The following is a 27463-nucleotide window of genomic DNA, read 5'->3' as shown; positions in this document are numbered from 1 at the left end:
TGATTTGAAAAAACGGCTCTCTGTATAGTTTAAATCTCCTAACAATGTTGTCCATGTATTCTTCTCCCCTCGAGTCCAACAGTGTCAGTTTTATTAAGAACTTTCATTAAAAAATATTTGTAAAATATGAAGAGCAGCTGATTTGAAAAGACAAACGCGAGAGACGGCTGAGTGACCGCAGTGCAGAATCGCTGTATAGTTTAAATCTCCTAACAATGTTGTCCATTTTAGACACATGCTTATTATATTTACAGCCTTAATAACATTCATTTTCTGGGCTCAATGTGTGTCTTGGCCGTTTTCGTTGTGATCGCTAAATTCACCTTGTTTCCCCTTGTTTATAATTATGTTCAACGTTCCAAGCAAACGAGTGCTTTTGTTTTGAAATCACTTCCGCGAGTATCGCGCCCCCCCCCCCCCCCCCCCCCTCGCTACAATGACCATTAGACCATTTAGTAAGGTAAAAACAAAAAGCAAAAACGCCTCGCAGACACTCTTCCGTTTACTTGTTTAATAAAGAAAAACAAGTGGTCCGTAGATACACGGAGTCATCTAACCCTAACCCTCTCCCTCCATCATGTTGATTTGAATCAGAAGTTCTGAACATGAGCCCGCCCCGCTCGACCTTCTGAGCCAATCACAGCGCGATAATGACCTGCCTTCCGTTTCAACCATACTCCTTCCGTTTCCACTATACTTTCTCTCACACATACATACATTCTTCTCTCACATACATATATTGTCTTCACACATACATACATTCTTCTCTCACATACATATATTGTCTTCACACATACATACATTCTTCTCTTGCATACATATATTCTCTTCAGACATGCATATATTATAAAATATATGTATGTACAAGGAGAATGTATGTATGTAAGAGTGAAAATATATGTATGTATGTAAGAGTGAAAATATATGTATGTAAAAGGAGAATGTATGTGCGTGAGAGGACCAGTATGAATTACGGCCTGTACGGCCCCTCATACATTTACAAACCACCTTTACACATTTGTTTGTGTGTATCTCCACACTGAATCTGTGTGTCTTCATACCTGCTGGGTTGTGCAGAATTGACTGGGCACGGTCAGCATGAGTAAGCAGCCGGGGGAAGATTGAGGCAGCCCCAGGCTACGGAGGATATCATTACCCCGGGTGTGTAGTCGGCCAAAACAGGAGCCCCCAAGCGGAGTTTCATCAAGGTGGACCCCCGTCTACGGCGAGGGGGAGGACACCGGTTAACCTGTTGTCCCGCGGTGAGGAGCGGTATTAAGCGGCAGGTGGAAAGAGAAAGCATCCCGTGACTGGAAAGAGGTGGACATAAGAAAGTGTGTGGATACTTACAGGGTAGCAAGCAGACACACTCTAACTGTGGAAGATTGTCTCTTTTGATTTCCCCTCCCTGCTTCTTCTGCAACACATCAGTAAACCCTGTGTGTGTTTGCATGTACATTTTAAAAAACTTTTATATCATCATTTCCAACCCATGGATCCTACTCTCCAATATCATTTACCACAATAGAGCTTTTGCTTTACTTACATACATAAACATGTACCCCTAAAAATGTCCATTCAAAGGAAATAGCCAGGATATTTTTGGTGCGGGGACTCAGCACAACTCGATGCATTGCCGCTGGCAACGACATCAGCATACGGGAATTGGACCGTCTCCCCTCAGTGAGGTTATCCATAGGCCATGAATCACGCTGCCTTGCTCCAGAGTCCTGTGGTCCCGGGGGTTGACAGTTTGACCGCTCCTCAATGTGGTCTCTCTCTCCTCTACTGACGCTCCTCCCATCACCACACATTCCAACCAGCGGACCGGTCATATAAGGTCAAGGAAAACATTTAAGAATATAAATTAGTAATGCATCTTATTAGCAGGACCCCACATTTCTGTTCACATCCTAAAGCCATATCAGAGTAATGACAGACGTTTGTGGAGAGGAATAGTGATGAGACTGATAGATGACAAGAAAACAATATCTGAAAAATTCAAAATGTATAAACTTGATCCATCAATGGATGACAAAAGGCCTGAATGAAGGGGTATTCCTGTGCGTCTGTTTGCCTGGCTGTTTTGGCAGCTCAGACATGGAGCTAGTCTGGCAGCCTGCCTGTCTGTTTTTTCCCTGGTTTCTCCTCCATACTGGTGGGTCACTGGTGTTTGGATCACTACTGCTGACTGTTAACCACTTACTTGGACTGAGCCTCACCGGCATGCATTTGATATGGCTTAGTGATTGATTATGTACAGTAAGAAAGTCATATATCAAACATTTGGTAGAGGAAAAAGGGTGAGAACAGGATGTTCTGGGAAGCCTTAAATGTAAGTAAATTAAAGCCAGAAGTGATCCCAATCATATTGATGAGATCACTCCACCATTATAATCAAATTTGTACCTTTTTAAAGAGCAGCAGTGAGTTTATCAAAAGCTTAGGCGAGTCCAAGTTGATGAATAGACAGTTCGTCCGGTGCAAGAGCAGTGCTTCAGCAAGTGGTTTTAACAGTGCCCCGGGCCATACTCCAGCTGAGTTAAACACATCCCGTGAGTGTGTGTTTCTGTGTGTGTGTGTGTGTGAGAGAGAGACATGACACGTCTGAGAGTGTGATGTAGTCACTTCCTCCCGCTGCACTGAGCCACTGTTGTCAGCTTGACCCTGCGCCAGTTAACCCCTCGCCACCCCTGGCTCTACAGGCGTGGGCCCCGGGATGTGTGTGTGTTTGAGAGAGAGGGAAAGACAGATCGTATGTGTGTAGCGTGTGTGTTGGCAGACCACAGGTGTCTGGTCACGGTGTCAGGGTGTTAAGAGGTCTACTGAGAGAGGCCCCCAAAAAAATCTAAGCATCTGTTTCGGAGGGAAGGAGCAACAGAAAAGAGGAGGAGAGGTTGGTAAGGGTTACCAACACACACCCCGAGGGGAGTGAGGGCTTGTTGGCGGGGGGAGTAGCTGACAAGCAGGTGCCTATGTTGACAGTAACCCTTCATACTTGAACCCCACCACCTCCCAAACACACACACACACACACACACACACTGCACATACTTACAATACATCCTGGAGAGGCAAATAATTGCTGAGCCTGATTAGAGGGAATGCAGAGGGAATCCCCTTCACACACGCACACACACACACACACACACACCAATGGACCTTTTTGATTTTGGGTCAAAGGTGAAAGACACTCTGACACTTCCTGCTGTCCGTCTCTGTGTTTTTGTGTGTTATATTTGTTTGCACATATGCAGACCATGTGAACAGAGAGACAATACGGATACGTTTACAAGCTTGTTTCCTTTTATATTACAATGTATACTACTTAGTAAACATACGCAAGTGTAATAGAAACTCTGCAGCCTGAATGCTTGACATTTTGTGTTTTTTTGAAAAAACCCAGCAGTGCGTGTGTTTGTAAATGAAACCCATTTGGACAGAATGTTAGCTAGTCAGGTGTACGTCGGTGCTTGTCTGGGAATGATTATTTTGCTAAGAAGGGGGGGAAGGCAGGACGCAGCGGGAGGTAGAGGAAAATTGGAACAGCTGTTGATTAACATGAGTGCTCTCTCTCTCTTTCTTTATTTGACTCTCTCAGTAGAGGAGGAAGAGGAAGATGAGGAGATGATGGAGGCGAAGCCAGGCCCTGAGTCGGAGCAACAGGATGAAGATGACAACAGAGAAAACAAAGAAGGTACAAAGGATGAATCCATGGAGGGTAAACATGTTCAGCTATTAGCATTTTAGAGATCCGTAATCACCTTATTTATTCTGGTTACATTTTCTCTTGTAGGTTTCCTCCTGCATGTTTGAATACAAAGCACATTAGAGCAACAATGGTGTTTTAAAACATTTAAAGCATAGCAACAAAGTGCAAAAAAGCGCGTAATAAAGGACATTTAAATACAATGTGAAACATTAAACACTAATTTAAATAAAACAGGCATGAAATAAAACCATGAAAGTCACAGTACAGTTTAAGAAATAAATAGTTATTCGATGAAATAAAATGCATCTGCAAACACATTTTAGTTCATTTATTTGTGTTTGTTAATTAACTTTATGTAGCAATTGTGCCCTGAATTTCTGCAGACAGAAAAACTTCTCATGTTGTTTTTGAAACTGTCACGAATCACGGCCACTTGTGTTTGACACCGTCTGCCAGTCAGTGGGTGTATCAGATGGAAGGACGGGGGTGATTATGGTGGGGGTTAAGGCGGGTCCAGCATATCAGCTCCATGGCATGTGGGGGTCAGCACTGATTAAAAACCTGTCACTTGACCCCCCCCCTGACCACACTTCAAAGAGGAGAGGAATGGAGAAGCGCGTGTGTGTATGTGGAGCGTTTGTGTTGTGAAATATGGAGATTAGGCTTGATTAAAATACAACATGTGATACAAACACAGATGGAAAGACATATTCCTATTCAGACTCATAACACACTCCTGACGGCACTGAATGTGACTCAAACACACACACACACATAGTCAGATGTATGCACGCACACACTCATAAACACAAAGTCATCCGTCTCCTCTCCATCCTGGCCTATTAGAAGGTCTGGCCTTTGATCTCTGCCACTCGAATCACTGGCTCTTTTCTGACAACTCGTAAGAAATACAAAGGGATGGGGGGGGGATCAAAGTCAAGAGGCAGGGTAAAGGTCGATATATGTGTGTTTGTGCGTGCCTGTGTGTGTGTGTGTGTGTGTGTGTAAAAATCGCATGTGTGCTTGGGGACAGTGACTTCAAAACCCGGACGCCGTGCTGTGCAGCCATTACGTTCAAAGGGAGGCGGGACGCTTTGTTTTTTCTCTTGTTTATGAACTTCTTACTGTAGGGTTTTATTAGAAGAGATGCATTAGGAACTGTTTGTAGTTTAGTATGTCCTTGATGGGATCCTGGTTTTGATAGAGATGAAGTGAATGTTAATCTGACAGCGGAAGCCCTTTTTTCTTTATAATGCATTAAAGTCATACACAGCCAGGCATTTGAACTATTTTCAGTTATTAAAAGTAGGTTGTCACAATCATTAGAGTAGTGTAAATACAGATGTCTTAGTTGAGTTTAAAAATATAGAAATGTCTTAGTAAAACCCTTTTGAACGGTACAGAGCGAAAGTGTGGTTCAGCTGTTTAAAACCAAAACACATACCTGTATTTTGTAGGTCACATCAAATACTATTGACTTATTACAGTTTTAAATGCACTATTGAGATGATTTATTATTTGTTTCTCTTAAATAATGCAACAAAGGATTGAACAATTTTATATTTTAGGTATAAAAAGGAAAAGAGAAAATGTTACATAGATTTAACAGCTTCTAATTAGTACTGATAATACACTTTTGCAAGAAATAAAGTACATTGATAAAACATAAATCAGCTAAATGTATTGTCAACCTTCCTTACTTCTAGCTACTTGGTGAGGAAGGTTTTTCTCTTGTTTTATAATAAAATTAAATGTAATATCTTTGGAATTTGGAAGATTGGTCGGACAAAACAAATGCAAAGTTTTAAGATGTTAAACCCACGTTTTTTCCGGGGTGCGCTGTGCATAATGTGTGAATAACTGTTTCTCTCATGCTCTTGTCTTTATGAAATGTTCCTTTCACCAGGCTCCTTTCCAGTTCTGAGAGAGCTGACGGAGGAGGAGAGGCAGCAGATCCTGCACTCTTCAGACTTTCAGAGTTTCTTCGACTGCAGCATCCGGGTGATGGAGAGAGCTCTGGCCGAAGACGGAAACATCTTCTTCGACTACAGCGGCCTGGACCTGGAGGAGAAGGAGGGGTGAGTTTGGAAGGGAGGAGGGAGAGTCTGTGTTTGGCTGTGAGAGCACATGTGTGTGTGTGTGTGTGTTTGCTTGCGTGCCTCAAACTAGCAAATGTGCAAAGACTGACTCATGCCCACTGTGACACTTTAGGGTCCCGGGAACTCCTTTGTTCTTCAAACTGCATGTTTTCCTGCTGATGTCACCCTCTCAGGGGAAAACTGACATCCATCCTCTCGTCTTGCAATCTGAACAGTTGTAGGTTATCAAAGTGTCGGTTGAAGTTAGAAATGCAATGATGTGTTTGTATACTGCTCTGCTATTATATACAAATGCTTCTAACTTTGACTTTGACCACTGCAGCCACAGTTAAGCATCAAGCCTGTGGTCAAATAGAGATTATTTCTAAAACAGGCTCAACATCAGTACTCTCCTTTTCACCGTTTCCATTTTGTTTTAATGTAATTGTAAAAACATAACCACCATTCAATCTAATTTAGCACGGCAGACAAAGGAGATCATTCACAGTGAATAGTGAACAATGTTTGTTGAACCATACACCCCAGCACGTGCACTCCGCTCTGCATCGGCCAAACGGCTCGCTGCACCCGCACTGCAAGGAGCACCCAAGTTCCCATCAGCAAAAACCCGTGGGTTTGCTACCCTGGCTCCAAGATGGTGGAATGAGCTCCCCATTGACATCAGGACAGCAGGAAGCTTGCACATATTCCGGCGCAGACTAAAAACTCATCTCTTTCGACTCCACTTCGAGCGATACAATTCAAAAGAAAATAAATAACAAAATAAAAAGCACTTATATAATAACTCAGCACTTACATACTAACAAAGCACTTATATACTAACAACGGACTGGCTTATCTAAAGCCAGTTGAGTAGCACTTGAAATGTTTTAGCTCTATGAAACCTGATGTACTTATATGATTCTGTTTTCTTCTAGTTTGTGTCTTCTTGGTCGAATGCACTTATTGTAAGTCGCTTTGGATGAAAGCGTCAGCTAAATGCAATGTAATGTAATGTAATGTTGTAATTGACTGAGTTGCAATGAACAAATAGACACAAAATACAAAACAGCTTACTGAAATGATGCAACAATCTGACTATTTCGAATACACGGTGTGGATTTCCAGATTGGAGTGACCCCAGCAGTGATCACAACTCAGGGACAGTTTCACCCCACAGGCAATAAGACTGTTAAACACCTGCACTGTTGAAACAACATCCATAACATTCATCTGGCTGCTACTTAGAAATAATCTATCTAATATATCATATTCCAATAACTTGCATATAGACTCTTATTGCACTATTTCACTTTTTTAAACTATTTTTCTTTTTGTATTTACTGGCACTATATTTTTCTGTTTATCTGTGTTTTGTGTTGCACTGTTGGAGGAGCCTGTGACCTAAGATTGTCATCGGCATAACTACACTGTAGCTATGTTCGTATGACTAAATAAAAACCTTGAACCGACCCCTGCAGACTGAAGGCACATTATTTTCCTGGCAGGATATTTCATGATATATTTACTGTGTTTTTTCAGAGACTTGGGTAGCGGCTCCAGTCTGTCCTTCAGCCGAGTTTTCTACGATGAACACTGGTCCAAACATCGCGTGATCACCTGCCTCGACTGGTCCCCTCAGGTGAGGCCTGCAGCTATGTGTGTGTCAATGTACATTTAAAATGAATAAATCCAAAACTATGCTTCCTAAAGTCTTACAGCAAACATTCAGGTGTTGAGCATCACTTTAATACTTATATTTCCATCCCTCTGTCTCTCTCTTTCAGTATCCAGAGCTGCTGGTCGCCTCTTACAACAATAATGAGGATGCTCCTCATGAACCGGATGGTGTTGCTTTAGTATGGAACATGAAATTTAAGAAGGCCACACCTGAGTACATCTATCACTGTCAGGTACTTGTACACATATTTTCACAACTACAAAATATGATGGCAGATATGATTTCAGGACAGGAAGATGTTCATTTTCATTATTTGATTTCTCCTATGTTTTCTGGGTGTTTAGTTGCAAGTGTACAAACATCTGCAACAAACCTACAAAAAAAAGAACAAATCATGCTACATCTCCCTCTCACCTCTTTTCATACCTTAAATGGCAACCCAACAGCTCCAGCTTTTTCCTCTTTTCTACCCTATAATGAGAGCCCCTTTGTGACTGAATAGTAACGAGTGAAGCAAAGGGAAATGAAAGGCAGCACCACAAGCGCTCATTTGACCCTCCAGATTGGATTAAAGCTGAACGGTGGCACTGCAGGCCAGTTTTAATGGCAAAAAGGTAGGTTTTGGTTTGGAAAGAAACTCAATGATGGGTGAGATGCTAATAACAAGTGACACTGAGAAAACGGGATGGAGGAGAGAGGGATAGAAGGATTGGGTGTGAGGGCTTCACGGCTCCCGCGAGACAGGCGAGGCCGTCTTGCTAGTTAAATGATGTGGCCTACCACTTCCTAATCCAACGCTGCCACATGTGTGTGTTAGCCCACCCACGTTGATGCTCTAATGTCAGCAGTGCCGGGTTTCCCAATAATTTAAAAATGTTCCTCATACACGTCACTGCAATTTGTAAATACACCTGTAAAAGTATTAAAGTCACAGGCTTCATTGCTCAGAAATAAAATGCACACACATACTTTCACATTTAGGCTTCGTTTAAACAGGAAATCGATTTTTTTTCTTTTTTGTCGAACACATACAGAACCACATACTCCAGAAGACCGCACTCTGCGTGGAAATATTTCAATATCTAGCTCGCTATACAAGTCTCGTTCCATAATGGACTTTTAAAGCACTCGGTTCTTTCACTGCACCATAATTTATGCCGCTGCTAAAATCCATGTGGTCTTAAGGATAGATTACAGCGAGGGATCGTGTAGCTGTAGGATTCAGTAGTTTTTCCATGTGGTTCTCTGACGAAGTATTCACAGTACATCTGACTTTATTAACATTGCGGTTTCTGAGCATGCTTATTTGTGGATCACCAGTAATGAATATTAGACGTTGGGGTTCAAGGATGTTTGTGTGAGCAGCTGATAAAATGCTCAGTTTATATTAAGGGTGCATTCAGCTGCTAATGTGTGCAACAGAGGTGAATTGTGCTCGAGTGTACGTGACAATGCGCTCATTGGAATACAATAGCGTCTGTTTTCATTGAAAAACAGAGGAATAAGTGTCTGTTACATAACAACGTATTGTCAATTGTGTTTGTTTTTGATTCTCAGACTCATACGAAGCACTTTCTTCAAACAAAGTCCAAAAATTGTCCACATGCCGAGATTTTATTTTTTTTTGTAAGTGAGTGTTTACTGGAAAGATGTGCATTAGATGAAGTGATATCAGATGGGGAAAAGACCGAAGAAAAACTGAGAGAACAGAAACTCCCAAGTGCCTCACTTTCCTACCGCCCCAGTGTTAGTCAGTGAGTTAGTGTGGCCTGGGGCTGAGCCATGCTCTTTTCATGCGGGGAGAAACAAAAGTGAATGACTCAAAAACAGCGAAAGGAAGATAAAGTAGAGCGCAAATGAGCAGGGAGTTGGAGTAATGGAGTGCCCATATAAACAGAGGATGAATGAAGATAAAATAAAATGGAGTGGAAATAGAAAGAAGGGGTTGCAAGTGCCTCAGCCATGACTTCCCCTGTCACTGTTGGATTTGGATGAAAGCAGCACAGGAGCGGTTAGACGAGAGGGAAGAGGAGAAGAGACATTTTTTCTCTTCTTTTCCTTTTTGCGGGGTCTTTTGCAAACAGAGTCGCGACTCCCTAGTTAGCCGTGGATCAAATGGCTCTTAATGTGCGAGCATGTTCTGCCGAGTAACCCCCCAAAACCACAGGGCCGGGGGCCTCTTCCCCTCTTTCTCTACTTTTTCCTATTCTTCTTTTCACCTTCAACGTCCCATACTAAACTAAAAGAACAGACGGATAGGAGGCTTTCTCTATGCATCTATTGTGGGTTTTATTTTTTGGATGGATAGGTCGATGTCTGAATACTATAGTGCACATAATGAGTATCATACTCGTGTTTGAAGGGTACCAAAGAATGACAGTGCAGGGTCGGAATTAGAGGGTTTGTGGTTGAGGTTCAGCAGGGGCTTTATTGTATAAGGCTAGGCTTATAGAAGGCTTCGTGTTTCAGATGGGGTTTTGGTGAGGTCAGGCTTCTATATTTCTTGCCTGGCCGCATGCAGTTTGGTGGATGGGCTTAGCAAAGCAAAAAAACTACCTTCCTAACAACGTACAACCTCCTATTCAGGGTCTAAATGTTTTATCCTAAACAAGGGTTCACATTTTGGTTAGAAATGTGTCCGGTGCAGTTTTATTTGTTTCGGAGCTATATTGGAGCTGTATTCACTTTTGTAGGGACCTTGTTTAATTACACTTGACACTACACATCATTTCTCATTAGGCAATGTTTTTTATCAGTTAGCCCTGTTGGGATTTATTGTCTGTGACTTGCTGGTGTTGTGCAAAGTAAAACGTTGAAAAATTGGTGTTGATTTTGGGAGGTGTACAAGTGTGTGTCTGACTGCAACAGTGTTGTAATATTGTATTCTAATGCCACAGTTAAACAGACAGGTCCTGGTTTGACAAATGGTGTTCCCTCGTCGATCCTAAACCATTCAAGATTCATCAATTCCATTTCAAGTGACATTAAAGAATCATGTCTAAGCTGTTTTCAATATATATTTCAAGTTTTATATTCACAGATCTTGAATTCTCATTCATTCTAGACAGCGAATAAACTATAACTGATATCAAACATCCCCTTGATGACCGGGGGCAGTTTCATGACTCCACTTTAGCCGCCAGTGATCTGTAACATAACAGAGGAAGTGTGACCCGTCAGTGGGAAGGGGGCGCTGCTGTGGATTCTGGTACCAGTTGAGCGTGCCTCCCCTCATCAGGGACGTCTCAGCAGTTGGACCCATCATCGCCCCATCCCAGTTGGGGCCAATCTTGTAACTTCACACCAGCCTCTCAAGTTGGCAAAGTCACACCACATTAAAGAGCCCGTTTGACTTAAAACCTCTGCCGAACCCCCGAAACCACATGCCTCCCTGTAACAACCCCCGCCGCTGCTGTCATATCCCATTGGACTCAGACATATTTTTATTAATATCGTGCTGCCTTGCGTTGTTCCCTAGGCCTTTGACACTTCCAGGAAGGTTGAGTAAGAGAAGCGGAGGAGAGGAAGGGAAGGAGGGTAGGGAGCGAAAAGAGAGACCACTGCAACAGCATTATTCACAGGCCTTTTCTAAGTTGGAACCAATGTGAAATGACACTGGAGGATGAAGCTGCATTGTGTTCAGAAAGCTTAGCAGAGAACTCCTGTAAGCGCTAGCGAAGCAATATACGACTGTGAGACTGGAGTTGATTTGGAAACATATGTAGCTTGTTCTGGAAAAAACGTTTTAGGGTTGAATTTTGCGGTGAATTTGATTATTTGTACAACTTTGGCTGTACGAAAAGCAGTGTTTCATTTTGCAACAAAAAAAAAGTCTGGAAATTGAAACCAGTTCTTCTTAAACCCAACGTGTTGAGAATTGGGCCTTACTCTCCATGGCTGAGAGTTAAAGAAAGTGTTACGTATTATGCAAATATATTTTATTGCTAAGAGTTAGAAGATTGATACCACAGGTTTACCGACTTTAGCGTAAGATCTGGAAAAAATAAAACAGCTAGCGAAAGTCCACATACAAGCTCACTTATTAGCACATCTTTTTTTGTTTAATTAAGATGTTATTTTATAGTGGGTTACTTTATTTGGTTTCATTATTTCTTCCAGGTGTGTTCTGGTACTATTAAAATGAGGTTGCCGGCAAGAAAGCAGATTTCCCAACATGTTAAACTTTGAAAAAATATACTCTCCTACCCAAGATAGAAGAGCCCAAGAAGAAGTATTGTTTTAATATCGGTATGGAAACTGTCGACTTTTGGCCACAATATTGACAAATAGCAAATTATACCCAGTTTTTCAACTAGAGTAAGTTTTCAAAAGGAATTCAAAGTTTAAGAATGCTCAATTTGCCCCGTTTTACATTCTGTGGTAATATTGCAATAGATATAAATGTGTTTGGAAAACAGACCTGAGGAAGAACTGTTTTCAATATCAGAATAGAATACAGCAGTGATGGTTGAGTCAAACACGCAACCATCATTAAAGCAACTAACAGGCAAAAGAAAAAGATATGAGCCCAACAAACTAAATATATGAAATAAAGAGATAGGAGCCCTTGGAGGCAGAGACAGGCCTGTTGTTGCTCCCAGAGCCTCTTCCTCATGCTTTCGCTCCTCATTCTTTGCAGGGTGAAATTGAGACTCTGCTCGGTATTTCTCTCTCTTTGCCAGAAACCACAGAGTGACAAAATCCGTGGGGTGTCATAAACGAGCGAAGCCAGGGGGAGAAAGGGAGGAGAAAGGTGGTCGGGAGGTTGAGGAGCGGGGATGCGAGGGAAGACAGTCAGATCCATCTGGTCCTGATAAGGCTGAGTGGAAAACAGATGAGTGTGGTGAGCAAAGGGGGGGAGGCAGGAGGGGGGAAAGGATGGAGCGTGGATCTACTTTTGGGAGGATATACTGTCTGCCATGCCCGATCACCCCCCCCCCCCCCCCCCCCGCCTCTCTCTTTCTTCTCACTCTCGCTTTATTTCTGCCGTCCCGAGCCGACTCAAGGAACAGTTTGTTGCCCGAGGAAATGTGAAAGATCGAAAGAAGCAACAAAGGAGGGAGTGTTCGTCTCTCTCCAGCTTTCTTTCTCTCTCTGTCATTCCTTCGTACCCCCCTAATCCCTTGCTGGGTGCCATCTTTCACCAGGGCCTACCATGTGTGTATTATCCTCTACAGAACACTTCCCATCAATATAATAAGGGCTGCCAGAAGCACTTAGCCTTGCGAGCCTGTGTGAGATATGGTAGATGATACTTTGTGTATGTGAGTTTCTCCCCATACACACACATAAACACTCAGCAGATCCTGCCTGAGGAAAGAAATGTAACCCACTGTTCTGACTGCCAGAGTGTCGCCCTGTAAAACTTCCACAATTCATCCGAGGCCAAATACACCGAAGTGACTCTCTCCGCTGCTTTTTCTTCCGGGAGCTGTCACTCCCCACATCCTCTCGGTCTGCGCTGGCAGGAGATGACCTGGCAGGTGTCTGACCCGCGCTGCATGGGAGAGGAGAACCAGCCACAGAGCCACTCTGCCTTTTGGAAATGAAATGTCAGGCTCCGTAACAAGCGCTGATATGGAGATGCAATCATAGCGGGAGCATCGCCGACACGAGAGTTGTTGAGGTGTTATTTAGACAGATGTGGTGCTCATGCGACTCATACGTCCAAAGTGATCTAAAATGAAGAGAAGCTGCGGGGGGATGGGAGGAGTGTGGCTGCATTTGATTTAAAGGAAAGGTTTAATATGGGAAGAAATGCTTATTCGAAAAGTTAGATGAGAAGATTGATAACATTTAAGTCTGTGGAATAGTTATAACAGGTTAACCCCGTTTTACAGAAAGTTTGGAGACCGGTAAACAGCAAGGCGGCTCTGTCCATGATAACATCATATCTAAAACTCAAACATGACTCGCTACAGTCCAATAATTAGTCCAGTCCAGCTTCCTGTTTCCAGTCTTTGTGCTGATCTAAAATGTCAAACCTTTTTGTATTTAATTTGGAATATTAGCTTCACACATCGATGACAGAGTTATGTTTCCACAGTGACATGTCTCTAATTGATGCAAAAGTGTTTGAGTCATTGATGGCAAATGTTTAGGAATGAAAATACAGTAAACAAATCCATCATAACTAGGAGCTCCATAGTTCAGCTCTAAACTCAGTCATTAATTTCCTACACGACATTTCAATTGAGAATCCGCTTTAGAGTGTCAACCAATTCCCCAATGCGCTTACATCGTAAACGTCCTTATAGCGCGGGACAAATTGATCTTATTTCAGCACCAAATGACATACAGTACGTTTAAAAGGCATAACGCTACAAAACATATGTGCCGATGTGACACACGATTAGAAGCATTTAGAGAAAAGCGCTTTTATGTTGCTGCTGGCACGCGCCTCTAAGTGCACCGGGACAAAGCCGGGCTAATTGTCAGTAGCTCTTTCACTAAGCCGTACAGTACATGAGGGGAATGATGGCATAACGTGTGGTTTCTCAAAGAGTGGATTCAGAGTTTAGTCAGGACTTTTCCTCTTAAGATGGGGACACTGATAGGGCTTAGGAGTTAAACTAACATATGGAGTAAATAGAGGAGGCTCTTGATTTAATTTAGCTTCTCTTTGTCAATACTTATGTGGAGTAGAGACGTTTATTTAGCGTGATAACGGCTGGAAGAATCACAAAGCGGGGATGTTTTCTATTTGTGTCTGTATGCTTGTGGATTTGAGTCTTTAATTATGTTAATACTTAAACATGTTGTCATATTAATCTTTCCTGAATAGATCAAATAGAGGAAGGTCTCTGTAGCGAGTTTAAAGATAAATGTATTCATATATTTGATGTACAAATCTGGAATGTGTAATGACTGACTTTTATGACAGTCTTGTGTTTTTGTTAAATCTCTGTAGGCATGGAAATAAGGCTTCGTAGAGAAAGGGATTGTGGAGGGAAAGTAGTTAAAGAAACAGTTTGACCTTTCTGGGAAATGTTAACCCAATTAGCTTAGATTAGCATGAAGACTGGAAACAAGAGAAACAACTATCCTCGCTTTAGAGATGTTAGTTACTAGCCTGTTATTATCCTTCAACTATTTAGATATTGTTTTTCTGCGCCCTTATATCTGCCTGAGGCTAAATATCTCCCCCTACTTTATGAAGCCTGATAAATAGTTGTGGTGTTGCAGCCATGTGTGTGTATGAAGCTAGTTAGTGGATGTGTGTGTTTGTGCACAGAGATGATGGAGAAGGAGGGTCTCGGGTTCATTAGCCCACTCATGGAGTCTGACTGGGGGCGGGGGGCAGACCTCAGACAGCAGCCTGTCTGACGACCACAGAGTGTAAAGGTCATCCCAGAACTCCTGGATATCAAAGTGATCCGGGTGAAGGCAGACTCACCCAAGTGTATTTGAGTATGAGAGCTGTCGTCCTGACATTTGAAGTGAAGTAGCTTTACTGTTGAAAAGTTTTCAATACTTTGGGGATTTTTAGTATTCCTTAGAGGCATTTTGTAAAAAAAAAAAATCAGATTATTTGAGTGACAATGGTACACAAATTGCTTTTCAATGGCTTCTATGTTCATGGGACAGATATATGTTTTAGACATTATTTTAATGAATCTTTTATGATTTAGCAAAAGGAATAAATCAGAGCAAATTCTAAAATCTAATTAATAGCTTATGGCCATCTTGTGTGCGGTAATACATGCTAATAAATCTAAATTCCTTTTTCCCGGCCGTGTAAATAAACATTTCAGAGAGTTCCTCCTCGCCGGCGGAGGAGCGACTTTATTCTTTACCACAAAGTTCAGTTTATTTTGAGCCTTGACATCTGAAGCGTCTCCCGAGCCATTCGTCTGGAAGCCGTGACTCCTCAGAAGAAACAAAAAAGAGAAAGAGAGTGCAGTGTTTTCTTTCCCTCGGGTTTGTTTTCCAGTCTCTTTTCAAAAGGAACTGGGGTTTGGAGTTGGCGGCTCCGCACATGGTGTGGTGGCCGGAGAGAGCGTGAGGGAAAGGAACGAAAAAAGAAAATAAAACAAATGTTTGGCTTTTCCTTTAACATGAAGTCCAATTTTAAGATTCCCTACCTATATAGTAACTTCTGCTTTCCAAAAGTGCCATGACCTCATTGCATGTTGGCACATCAATGCCTTCTGCGTGAGGCATGTATTTGATGTAAAGGTGGATTCATGTGAGCCCTAATTGTTTTCTTAAAACTACTTTTATAGCGTTTATTTAGTTAATATAAAAAGAAACACAAAGACATCACTTCGATTTGATTTCAAATTGCCACACAGCCGTGTCTGCCAAAATATTTGCTGAAAAAGAGCTAAATGTCCGCGTAACAATATCAAAAATTCAAAATGGAGTACTGTTTTAGTGTTACTTTTTTCATAATCTACATATGCAGCTCCTAGACATTTATACTAATTGTTACTTGAGCCCGTGGCTATAGTTTATCAAATATTTAGACTATCCTTTTAACTGATTTCGTAAAATCATATTAATATCCAATAACCAACCAATACAAATGAGTATATCATCAGGCTTCAGGCCACCCACTATTTGAAACAATGCCAACATTGCCTTGTGAATAGAGTGATTTATTTGTTAGGATTCTGATAAGTAATGACAAGCCTTGCCTCTAAAGCCCATTTTAGAGCAGCTCTTCGAACACAAAATCGTTACGTACCGTTTTCTGGAACTTTAAAACTGTCATCACCCGTTCTTCTGACAAACTCTATGACCCTATTGGGCAACAATGTTTTTGCGAAATCCACCCGTCATGTTGTTCATAGTTTCACTGTTTGTAATTAGGATGCTTGTCTGTGAGCTTCTTGTTTAGTGCTCTCTTGGCCCCGTCTCGCCTGTAAATTATGATTCCTCTCAACGGGAACATGCTAGATGGAAGGATGGAGGGACGCATTTGTTAATGCATAACACCACTTACCCTCCTGCAGCGATTCGATGCTGAAACATTTTCTCATAACTCCGCAGCACTGATGCTTCAGTGGCTCTGGGTCAGGGGAGGCTAGCCACCGTACGCAGAAGCCCATCTGGGACGGGCACTGAAGAGGAACCAAGACTCAATAAACACGGCATCGGGGAGGGAGGGGGTTCAAGGGTGCGCTTGTCATGATGGAGGCTACAGTGAGCGCTCCAGTGGCTGCTGGGGTTTTGATGCTGTAATGTGAAACGGCTGGGGAAAAGAGGACTACAATTCCCCTCTTTGTCTGGTCTCCGCCCCAGCGTCACCCCTCTCTCCTCTCCTCAGCGGACCCTCACCAAAGCCAAACTCATCATCTCCCTCTGCGTCTATCTCCCCATGTGCGCCACCCATCACGATGCCTTGATCACTCATTCTTACTCACGCTTGGTCTCGTGTCACGCTTCATATCTTTCTTTATTTTTGCTCTTTTCTCACTGTGCAGTTTTATCTCCACATTTCATCTCATCAAACCATTTCTATTCTCTCCTTCAGTATCACAAATGTTCCTGTAAGATGACCTCACACCAGAATAATCTCATATCTCATCCCCTCTCAGTCTCCTGTAGTATCTGTGGGCTTTGCCAAGTTTCATCCCAACCTGGTGGTGGGGGGGACTTACTCGGGACAGATCGTCCTGTGGGACAACCGCAGTCACCGCCGGACCCCCGTCCAGAGGACCCCTCTGTCTGCTGCTGCTCACACTGTAAGACAAACAAACTGTGGCTCAAAACACATTTGAATATATTAAGGTATCGATGTTTATGTATATTTTGGACTGCGGGCCGAACTAATTCATGTTTTTAAAGACCCGGGGAATCTATGATGAATAAAGATGAAGTTTCAATCAATGATAACAATTATTATTAATTGTAGCACTGGTAAAAATAAGCTGGGAACTAAATGAGAAAAGCTCCCTGTTGTACTTAATTCAAACATGAATGAAAAAGTATACAATAGGAACAATTCAGAGGCAAAGGAAATATTAAAACCCAACATAAAACCCTAATGTATAGATATTCATTTATATCTCATTAATGCAGAAATAAATTTTTTACATAATAGTCCTGCATTTTCAAGACTGATTATTTTAACAATAGACACACACACACACACACACACACACACACACACACACACACACACACACACACACACACACACACACACACACACACACACACACACACACTTAACTAGTCCAATTCTAGACAAAGCTAAACAGACAGCTCAGTTAAGGAGCTTCATTGAACTCATTGACCCCAGACGACAAATTACTGAATATACACTAGAAATATGTTAACATGCGGTTCGTTTATAATCACAGCTACAGCAGTCCTGTAGACACACACACACACACACACACACACACGCTGTATGTTTATAATTCCAACAATGAGGTCCTGCTCTCGTACTCCAGTCAGTGACTCCAGCCTGCTAACAGGGAGCTGATTGCTGAAAGGGCTCTTTGTGCTGCCCAGTACACAAGTCAATTACTGGCCAGTAATGACATAATGGTTTCACACACTCCTGTCGTAAGGAGCGACTGCACACTGGCATGGGAGCCTACCGCATCTGTGCAGAATGTCTAATGATGTCATGTGTTTAAGGGTACAATTACATTATCATTACAGGACTGTGTTTAAAACCTAATTGTATTAATATTAGCGTATCAAATTATTATGTTATGTCCCTAAATGCCTACTGCTGTTAGAAATGAACCAAATATTTGAAGTGCAACTGAATGAATGTGCAGAAATATTTAATAGAACGTCTTATCCAATTCTAGTTCATTATTAAGACACATTTAAAAACCACAACAGTTAGTATGATTGTGATCACAATATCCAGGAGAATAAGAAGCATTTTAATGGGAACTGTTGTTTTCATATTTCAGTTGAAATGTTACGAGATACATTTAATATTGTTCTATTGTGCAAGTGTACTGAATAACCCAACCCATCTTATTGATGTGCCTGTGTCGTTATCTCTCGTGTGTGTGTGTGTGTGTGTGTGTGTGTGTGTGTGTGTGTGTGTGTGTGTGTGTTGGTGTGTGTGTGGTGTGATGTGTGTGTTGTGTGTTGTGTGTGTGTGGGTGTGTGTGGGTGTGGTGGTGTGTGTGTGTGTGTGTGTGTGTGTATGTGTGTGTGTGTGTGTGTGTGTGGTGTGTGTGTGTTGTGTGTGTGTGTGTGTGTGTGGTGTGTGTGTAGCACCCAGTGTACTGCGTGAACGTGGTCGGTACCCCAAAATGCCAACAACCTGATCACTGTGTCTACAGACGGCAGGATGTGCTCCTGGAGTCTGGATATGCTCTCCCAGCCACAGGTGCACAACACACTCCCAACACATTACAATGATTTGTTAAAATGCAGAATAATAAAAAAAAAATACACGTATAATATGCAATACAAATCATCATGTATTTTGTCATTAAAAAGTTAAAGTACAGAAGGTGATGACAGTATTGATATTTGTATACAGAACAGACTGACATTTGTGTGTTGTGGTGTGTGTGTGTGTGGTGTGTGTGTGTGTGTGTGTGTGTGTGTGTGTGTGTGTGTGTGTGTGTGTGTGTGTGTGTGTGTGTGTTAGGAGACCATGGAACTGGTGTACAATAAATCCAAACCTGTGGCGGTGACAGGCATGGCGTTCCCCACGGGAGACGTTAACAACTATGTGGTCGGGAGTGAGGAGGGCACTGTGTACACTGCATCCAGGCATGGCAGGTTGGTGCACACACACACACACACACCCACACACACACCCACACACACATACACACACACACACACAAAAGCGAAGAAATCGTCACACATCTTTGCTGGCTCACTTTTGTATGTTTGGGCTGACGTTGATGTCTTTTTTGTCACCTGTACAATATAGAATTGTAACATTGTCGTAAACATATTTTGGCCAAAAATATACAAAAAAAAATTCATGAAAATGTCTAAAAATTACAATATATATCAGACTTGTTGTATATAATTGTAATTGATGATAATCCCATATATTAAAGAGTTTAATTTATTGGTATTTGTTTCAGTTTTAATAAAGGTTCCCCTACTGTGCCTTTTTCAGTAGGACACAAACCATTTTACGGATTTTTATTTATTAAAGTTTACACACCTAAAACACTGATTCAAGATTCAAGGCTTTTATTGTCAGCTACAGTGTAGATCTGTCAATGCAAATCTTAGGTCACAGGCTCCTGCAACGGTGCAACATAATAAAACAGAATACAAAATAGTTAAAATAGTGTAAGTAATACAAATCAAATAGAAACAGTGCACTGCAGGGCTGAATAGTGTGGTGACGTGCTCGCTCGTGTCGTCCTCCCGCAGCAAAGCGGGGATCTGTGAGATGTTCGAGGGCCACCAGGGGCCGGTGACGGGCGTCAGCTGCCACAGCGCAGTGGGCACCGTCGACTTCTCACATCTCTTCATCACATCCTCCTTCGACTGGACCGTCAAACTCTGGAGCACCAAGGTGTGTGTGTGTGTGTGTGTGTGTGTGTGTGTGTGTGTGTGTGTGTGTGGTGTGTGTGTGTGTGTGTGTGTGTGTGTGTGTGTGTGTGTGTGTGTGTGTGTGTGTGTGTGTGTGTGTGTGTGTGTGTGTGTGTGTGTGTGTGTGTGTGTGTGTGTGTGTGTGTGTGTGTGTGTGTGTGTGTGTGAGGTGATTTCAAGAGAGAGGAAATGTGTGTGTGACAGAGAGCTAGTGAGACAGGGGAGTTAGCTAAGTACTGTAGGTGAGCAACTTTTTTTGAATTTCTGTCTGTCTCCTTTTACTCGTGTGTGAGTTACTGGGTGTAGGGATACTGATACTTATTCAAAAGAGACACAATTATGGTTAAGTATGACATTAAGTAAGTATTGATATTGTTTCGATTTTGATACTTTGACTGAACAAATCATTTTCAAACTTTGTGTATATGTATCTGACTGCCAGGAAATCTGCTACCCACCTTCAGTAAGATCTAGTAGTGCAGTGCTGCGGTTTTATAAAGTGTACAGAACAAATGTACCGACAATACAACATAAATACTAAAGGTTTGCTTGTAATGCTAACTTAGGGAAGAACCTCCTGCCTGCTTACTAACAATAGTACAATTGTTACTTTAGGAAAAATAAATTAGGTCATAACACAGATATTAATTATGTTTGAAAAGGCATGTCTAAAAAAAAAAATAGATTTAGTTTTCTAGTATCAACATTTTAACCTCATTCATTTGATTTATTTATAGCTATTGATTATTGTTCTATACATTATTCTTTGACACTTCTTATCATATTGGCTGGTTTCCTTAGGTCTTAAACATTGTGCACCTCAGGGAGTTAGAAGAGTATCGTATTTTATATTTGTTCATTAAAACATCCAAAGAGTGGTGCAGGTGGGACGCAGAGTAGTCTGCCCAGATACGTCTTAGATACCGCACAAGAGAAAAAAACATGAGGATAATAAGATAAGATACTTATTGTGAGAATAAAAAAGAAATTAAGATGTTGAAAAATGCAACAAGTTTTGTTTAAATTGATTGCACACACATACGATGGCATAAAGTCCAGGAATACAAATGGAAATGTGACAGGAGAGGTCAAGAGGCAGCAGGCTACAGATCATCAAAGGTCATCAAATAGCAAGATACCACAACTTTGTAAAGGTGATGGAAGAAGGAAGGAAGAACAGTAAATAGTGAGAGATCAGCAGAATGAAGTTAGGGGAAAAGTGCCAGGATGACAAAAAAGAGAAAAAGTGGTCATGGTTAATAGTGAGGGTGACGCTAACGCTGAAGGACACGGGGACCAACACGAGCAGGGCGTCAGACAGCAAACAGCCAAATCAAAGAGAGACCTTTTCAATGTGAGGAAAATACATAATGCATCTTGCATAATGCCTTCAGCTTTATGCAAGATCCAGTTACAGCCTCATGCTCGCTGTGACAGGCAGTTAAACACTCTGATGAATCTTAGCTGCTGTTCGCATGCAGCTCGTCCATAAGTCTTGTGCGAAGGGTCCCGTGATGCGTATTAAAAAAATGTCTGCGGATTTTCATCAGAAGAGTTTGTTATTTTTCAGGATTTGGGAATTCCCTTTCCTTTGAGGGGCACCGCAGGAATGTGTGTCTGTCTCTCATCCCACATAACCCATATTTGTGTGTGGGCAGGAAAAATACCTGTGTTTGTGAATGTGTGTGTGTGTGCCCAAATATAGACACACCACACATGCCTCTCATGCACCTAAGCAAGCCGCCTTTGCTTACCTAAAATCTCCTGAGGTTTGCCTTCAACCCAACTGTTGTAACACACACACACATTCGCAGTGAATTCTCTTCTCTGCATTGACGTTTGCCCTCGCAGTTCAGAGAGGGTCTCGCACAGAAGTCTGCCGATGTTTTCACACTCGGCGGTGCAAATATTGTGGTTAGTGAAAGCATTTGGAGTGGGCCGGAGTGTGAGACACACCGACAGCTGGGAGTGTGTTCATGATTGTGCATAACTTGAACCCCGTTGCTCTCTTGACCCCAGAACCAGCCTGCACTAAGTGACTGGAGCATAATCGTTCCTCTTTTCCCCTCTTAAGAAGTTCATTAAAGGAACAGGCGGTTCAGGCGATGTCTGTGTGATGAAATTAAGACTGTTTGAGTTTAAGTTAAGGATTTCTTGGCGTTATTATTTTGTAGTTACTAAAGCTAGTGCTAAGCTATCAAGCTAGTGTTTCAACGTTTGTCATACAGCCATTGGATGGAAGCAGGGAAGTTAGATGGAGATGGTTTGGAAACCTCTGGAAAGTCAGTTGATGGAAGGTTTTCAATAAGACTCACTTTTCATTTTGAGACCACAAACGCTAAAATGTTGATTGCAGACCTGAAAAGTTAGAAAGATTGGAATTCCTTTATTGCACAATGAAAAAAAAGGCAGTGCATGAAATAAATATGTGTTCATGACTTGAGGAGCAGTTTTTCTGTAACTGTATGCGTTGTATTGCTACTTTAATGTTTGTTGTATTCAGTTGTCGTATGGCTCTGGAGGAAAAGCTATTTATTAAAGTTAAGTTAAAGGTTCTATAATTTCCGTGGGACTTATTTATATTATATTATATTTACTAATATTTTTGAAGGCAACATCAGACGACGCAGGCTGACGTATATGTTTTTACAACAATATCTAATGTATAAATGCAAATGTCCCCTCTGTGGGACGAATAGAGGTATTCTGATTCTGATTCAATGCTTAACTTATCTTAAATTGCACCAATCCACTCTTAAATGTGACACTGTGATGTCAGCTCTCAGTACCCGGCGCTGCTGTTCCAGTTCAAACGGCTGGAAGCTCCTGAGCTCCTCGGCAGGAGAGATAATGACAACCAGTGACTTCACGTGCGGCGCCACGCGGATTAAGTCCCATTTAAAGATTAGTTTTAAGACTTGTTGCTGCAGATTATTTACCCAAATCACCTTATTTAAAATAGGTAGATTATGGACTTTGGTAAAATAGTAGTTTACATTTTGAATAAGAGGACTGCATTCATCTGTAAGACCAGAAGCACCTACTTCAAAAAGAAGGTGTGACATGGCATTTGGGGCTTAATTCAGCCAGATTATCAAAATGAAATGACGTTTTAGGTTATTTGATGATGTGGAGCCCAAGGATGGGTAAAAGAGTGTGAGACTAAAACCAGGAGGGGATAAAAAGAGTGAGAACATAAACAGGAACGTCTGATCGAACGCTGACACTGCGAGATAGAGAAAAATGACCTCCGCTGTCACCCGCCGGCTGGAAAACAGGTTCAATCGAAGCTTGAAATTGGCTGGACTGTTTGTTTGTGTTTGTGTGAGAGTGCGTCGCTATCTGTCTGCCGGTCTCACAGCATTTCAGAACAACTGTGGAGCGAGAGGGTAAAGGTGATGGAGAGAGAGAAGGATTGAGAGGAGGAGGAGAGTGGGCGAGAGACTGCATTCCTCTTTCTGCTCCTCCAGCCAACCTGTCTCCCTCTCTACCTGTCAGGAATGCAGTCTGTGAGCCTCTGGAATCCTAACAGCCGCTCTGAGAGATGGGCACACACACACACACACACACACACACACACACACACACACACACACACACACACACACACACACACACACACACACACACACACACACTTGTCTTAAGCCATATTCCAATATGTACTGTATTTAACTGATCCACCAATCTTTAATTCACACAAGATCAAAATCCTTTAAGCAGTTGAGTAAAGAGGTTATGTGAGATTTTTTTATTTTTCTTTATTTTCTTACTTTTTTTATTGTTTTTTTCTAAAACAAAATAATGGAAGTTATATAATGCCTTTTACCTGCATTTACAATGACTTGCATTATCTCTTGTAGGGTTTACAAAATAACAAAAAGACATAAAGAAAATAAAATATGAAATATATAAATTGCTGTAAAATAACTTGGTAAACACAAACCTAACTTATCTGATACAACATTATTAAATACTTTTACATTTTTCGTTTTTTGTGTCATCCTGCTTTGCTTTTGGGCCTTAACTTCACGAACGTATAGATCGATACTGATATCGATAATGATTCGATCAACTATGATCCAATGTTGTCTCATCACGGGTATACCAGTGTGTGTTTTGGCCAATTAGTAACTAAAAGGTTCTGCTTTAGATCATTAAGACAGAAGTTTGTCCACCAGAGAGCACTGACACGTATCTTCTAAAGATGGTCACACTGTTTTGGACTCAAAGAAAAATGTTTTATGTCGAAAGATGAATATACTGCTTCTCTCTGAAACATTGATTCCAGTGCAGGCCTGAAAGAATCCGGCCCTACATGCTCACAAACAAACACACACACACACACACTTTAACACACATCCTTTCTCGCGTACATTGTCAACCCCTATATTTCCTCCCATCCCTTCCCATCTCTCCCCCACCCTCCCGCAGACAGCTGTTGTGTTGAGGTTACAGTACACCTTGTGGAGGGGCCCTCCCTTTCATCTCTCCCAGCGGTTTTATGGTTCTGTGTGAATGTGCTAGGCTTTTTAATTAGGCTCTGCACCCAGACAGGCCCCAAGGCTGAGGCAGCGCCACTCTGTCTGAAGCTCGCTCACTCCCTCTCTCCATTCCTTCTCGCCCTCTGTCTCTCTGTTTTCTCTCTATCTCCAGTGTGTCATCTTGTGCAATCCGTTACTGTCTCTCTCTTTCTCGACAGTGCTTTATGACACCAAACACACGTCCATAGATGTCCTCTTTTTTCTCTCTCTTTCAGCACAACAAGCCTTTGTACTCGTTTGAGGACAACGCCGACTATGTGTACGACGTCATGTGGTCGCCCGTGCACCCCGCCGTGTTCGCCGCCGTGGATGGCATGGGCCGCTTGGACCTGTGGAACCTCAACAACGACACTGAGGTGTGTGTGTGTGAGTGTGTGTCGGGTGAATATAGGTCATCATGGGCGTGTTTTCTCTGTCATCTCTTTGTGTGTTGATGTGTGTGTTTGCTGTCCTCAGGGCCTGTTGCTGGGCTTCTGCCCCGAACCGCACAACCAAACACCCAAAAGCCTTTTCCCCCCACCCCCCCCTTCCTCCACTACCAACCCCTCCACATCCCTCCCAACACACACACACACGATTCAAGATTCTGTGGGCGTTTCCCGCAGCCCTCACTTTAAATCAAACCGGGTGACAGCTTCTCATCACCAGTTCCCACCCAGACGTCCCGCTAACGTTCCTGCAACCTCTGTCCAACGCTCAGGCAACTTCAGCACCCCACCACCTCGCATCATCTGCCTCCCACACTTCGCTCCGTCAGTGAAGAGCACAGATGTGAAGGAGACCACGAGCTCAGAGCCCTCAGTCCGCAGGCCCATCCTGAGAGGGAAATCATAAAAGGAGAAAGTTCAGGGTTTCTCACTGCATTCGGGCGAAAACATTTTCAGAAGAGAGCATTTGAGGCCAGTGTTATTAGTCAGTTTAACTTTACACGTAAAATACATAAATGTAATGAAAAATATGACGTACCTTGTTGTAGCAGTAGCAATATTATCTGATGCTCTCAAGGTGACTTTATTCTACAAATCAAGCACGTTGTTGTTTTTTTGCTGATTCTTATTTATAGGATATATTTAGGAAGATTTGGAAAAAATGTATGTCCCAAACTTTTGCAACTATTCCTCTAAAGAGTCAAAAGTTGCATTAAATTGAAAATAACTCTCCAGCCAAGAGTCTGAAAAACTTTTCTGCAACTCTGATACGAGAGTGGGTTTTATAGCTTTGATCACGCAGGACAAAGTAGGGATAAAAGGATCCTCCATTCTCCTGCTCCTCTTGGTTTCCATGGAGACAACACCCACAGTGCCTTCAGACCTTGATACAGGTCTGAAGGCACTGTGGGTGCCTCTCCTCTATCTCTCATAATGCGCTTTCACTCTCATTTCCTTGCAGATATAAAATTCACATCACATCTCTCACATTTCAGTTGTCTCTGTCTTCTCCTCTTGTTCTAACCCCAACCTCTCCTCCCCTGATCTCCCCCCCATCACCAGCGCTGGCTCTTCCCTCTGCAGCACAGATGATCATTTTCCCATGGCTCCCTTAACAGCGGCCTTTTCACAGACGGAGGAAGAGTTAATTATCCACGGACTAACTCGGCTAATAATGTGCTTTATGAGGAACATTTGCTCGACACACACACACACAAACGGATGTACCGAACACATGCACACACATCCTCTCATACACAGTCTAATAGCAACAGACTTCCATTGTTGCCATCATATATTAAAAACACACATAACGACACTAACGGAGCGCCTGGTTCTCATTTCCAGCACACAGACGTACACAGCCAATTTAAAGCGCTCAGTTCAGATCCACTCGGGCGCAGCGGTGGAAGCTAGCAGGCTAATGGCAGTCAGTCTGTGGTTAGCGCTGCTTTAAATACGCAGGAGCTCGGTGTGTGAGGCGACGTGATGCCAAGGCCTCTGTCTCCACTGGTGACATGTGTCAGACTCGCCTGCCGCACGTCAGGAACAGTTTATGGAAACAGATGGTTTTAGGTTTTTAAAGGTGCAACACGAGCACGACTGTTTATCAAAAAGAGCAGCCGCTCGCCCACAACAGCAAACACCAGCGCAGTTATATACAGTAAATAGCTCTGTGTGTGTCCACATTTGAAGGAGAAGTTGTAAATGTGACAGCGATGTTTGTAAAACCTCCTGAGTGTTTGGACAAAGTTGTGCTTTCAATGTAGTAAACGTGTTCTGTAAATTAGACTATAATGGCGTAATGCCCCCATTTCCCAATAAACATTAAGAGGAATAGCTTTAACTGCAATTAGGGTCATTACATTCAAATAAATAAGGACTCGTTCTTGTTGTTGGTAACTGACAAATACAATCTCTCACATTTCATTGGCTACATTAATCAATGAGGACAATTAAGTGTTTAACAGCAGCTGTGACCAAGTAAACAATGTTTCAACACCTGTCTGCAGCCGGCAGCGTGGAGGAGGAGGGTGTTGTAGGGTTTTATAAATGTTTATGTGCCTTATTAGAGGCTCACATAGCATCTTTATTTATGTCCAAGGTGCATAATGTTCTCTAGTCCTCTCACTACTAAACAGGATAAGGTTCTAATGGGTCTTTCCACTTCTTTGTTTCAATATAATGTTTTAATAAAAGTTAAAGTATATGTCATAAAAAGCATAATTAAAAATGAAAGTACAGTTTCATTTAAAGAGATTCAGATGATAATCAAAGTACAAACCTCATGGTATTTGATGTGATACAAAAAATCATAAAAAGTATTCCAAAAGGCAGTATCCCACAAAATGTTTTTAACAATCAAAGTATAGTTCAGAATGCCATTACAAATATATCTTATACAATGTTGAAAATAAGTGTCATTAAAGACATAATATATATAACAAATATCGTAGCATAGAAAGTTTTATGCATCCCAGTTTACATGGGACAAATCAGATGTGTAATCTGATTACAGATTCATTATTGAAATG

At 42.0% G+C, this 27463-nt stretch overlaps 1 protein-coding gene across 1 annotated transcript in view; it reads left to right on the top strand.

Moving 5' to 3' along the window:
- The window catches only part of LOC117562892 (cytoplasmic dynein 1 intermediate chain 1), a 55816-nt gene that overhangs the window by 22847 nt on the left and 5506 nt on the right, over positions 1-27463 (top strand). The window contains 10 exon segments of the mRNA XM_034240843.1: positions 3602-3697; positions 5619-5790; positions 7333-7432; positions 7578-7703; positions 17014-17160; positions 18665-18697; positions 18699-18779; positions 19047-19180; positions 19796-19940; positions 24717-24857. Coding sequence (XP_034096734.1) covers positions 3602-3697; positions 5619-5790; positions 7333-7432; positions 7578-7703; positions 17014-17160; positions 18665-18697; positions 18699-18779; positions 19047-19180; positions 19796-19940; positions 24717-24857 — 1175 coding nt within the window.

This window comes from Gymnodraco acuticeps, unplaced genomic scaffold, assembly GCF_902827175.1.
Source record: "Gymnodraco acuticeps unplaced genomic scaffold, fGymAcu1.1, whole genome shotgun sequence".
In the NCBI taxonomy this organism is placed as follows: Eukaryota; Metazoa; Chordata; class Actinopteri; order Perciformes; family Bathydraconidae; genus Gymnodraco; species Gymnodraco acuticeps.
This window is presented reverse-complemented; position numbering and strand designations above follow the sequence as displayed.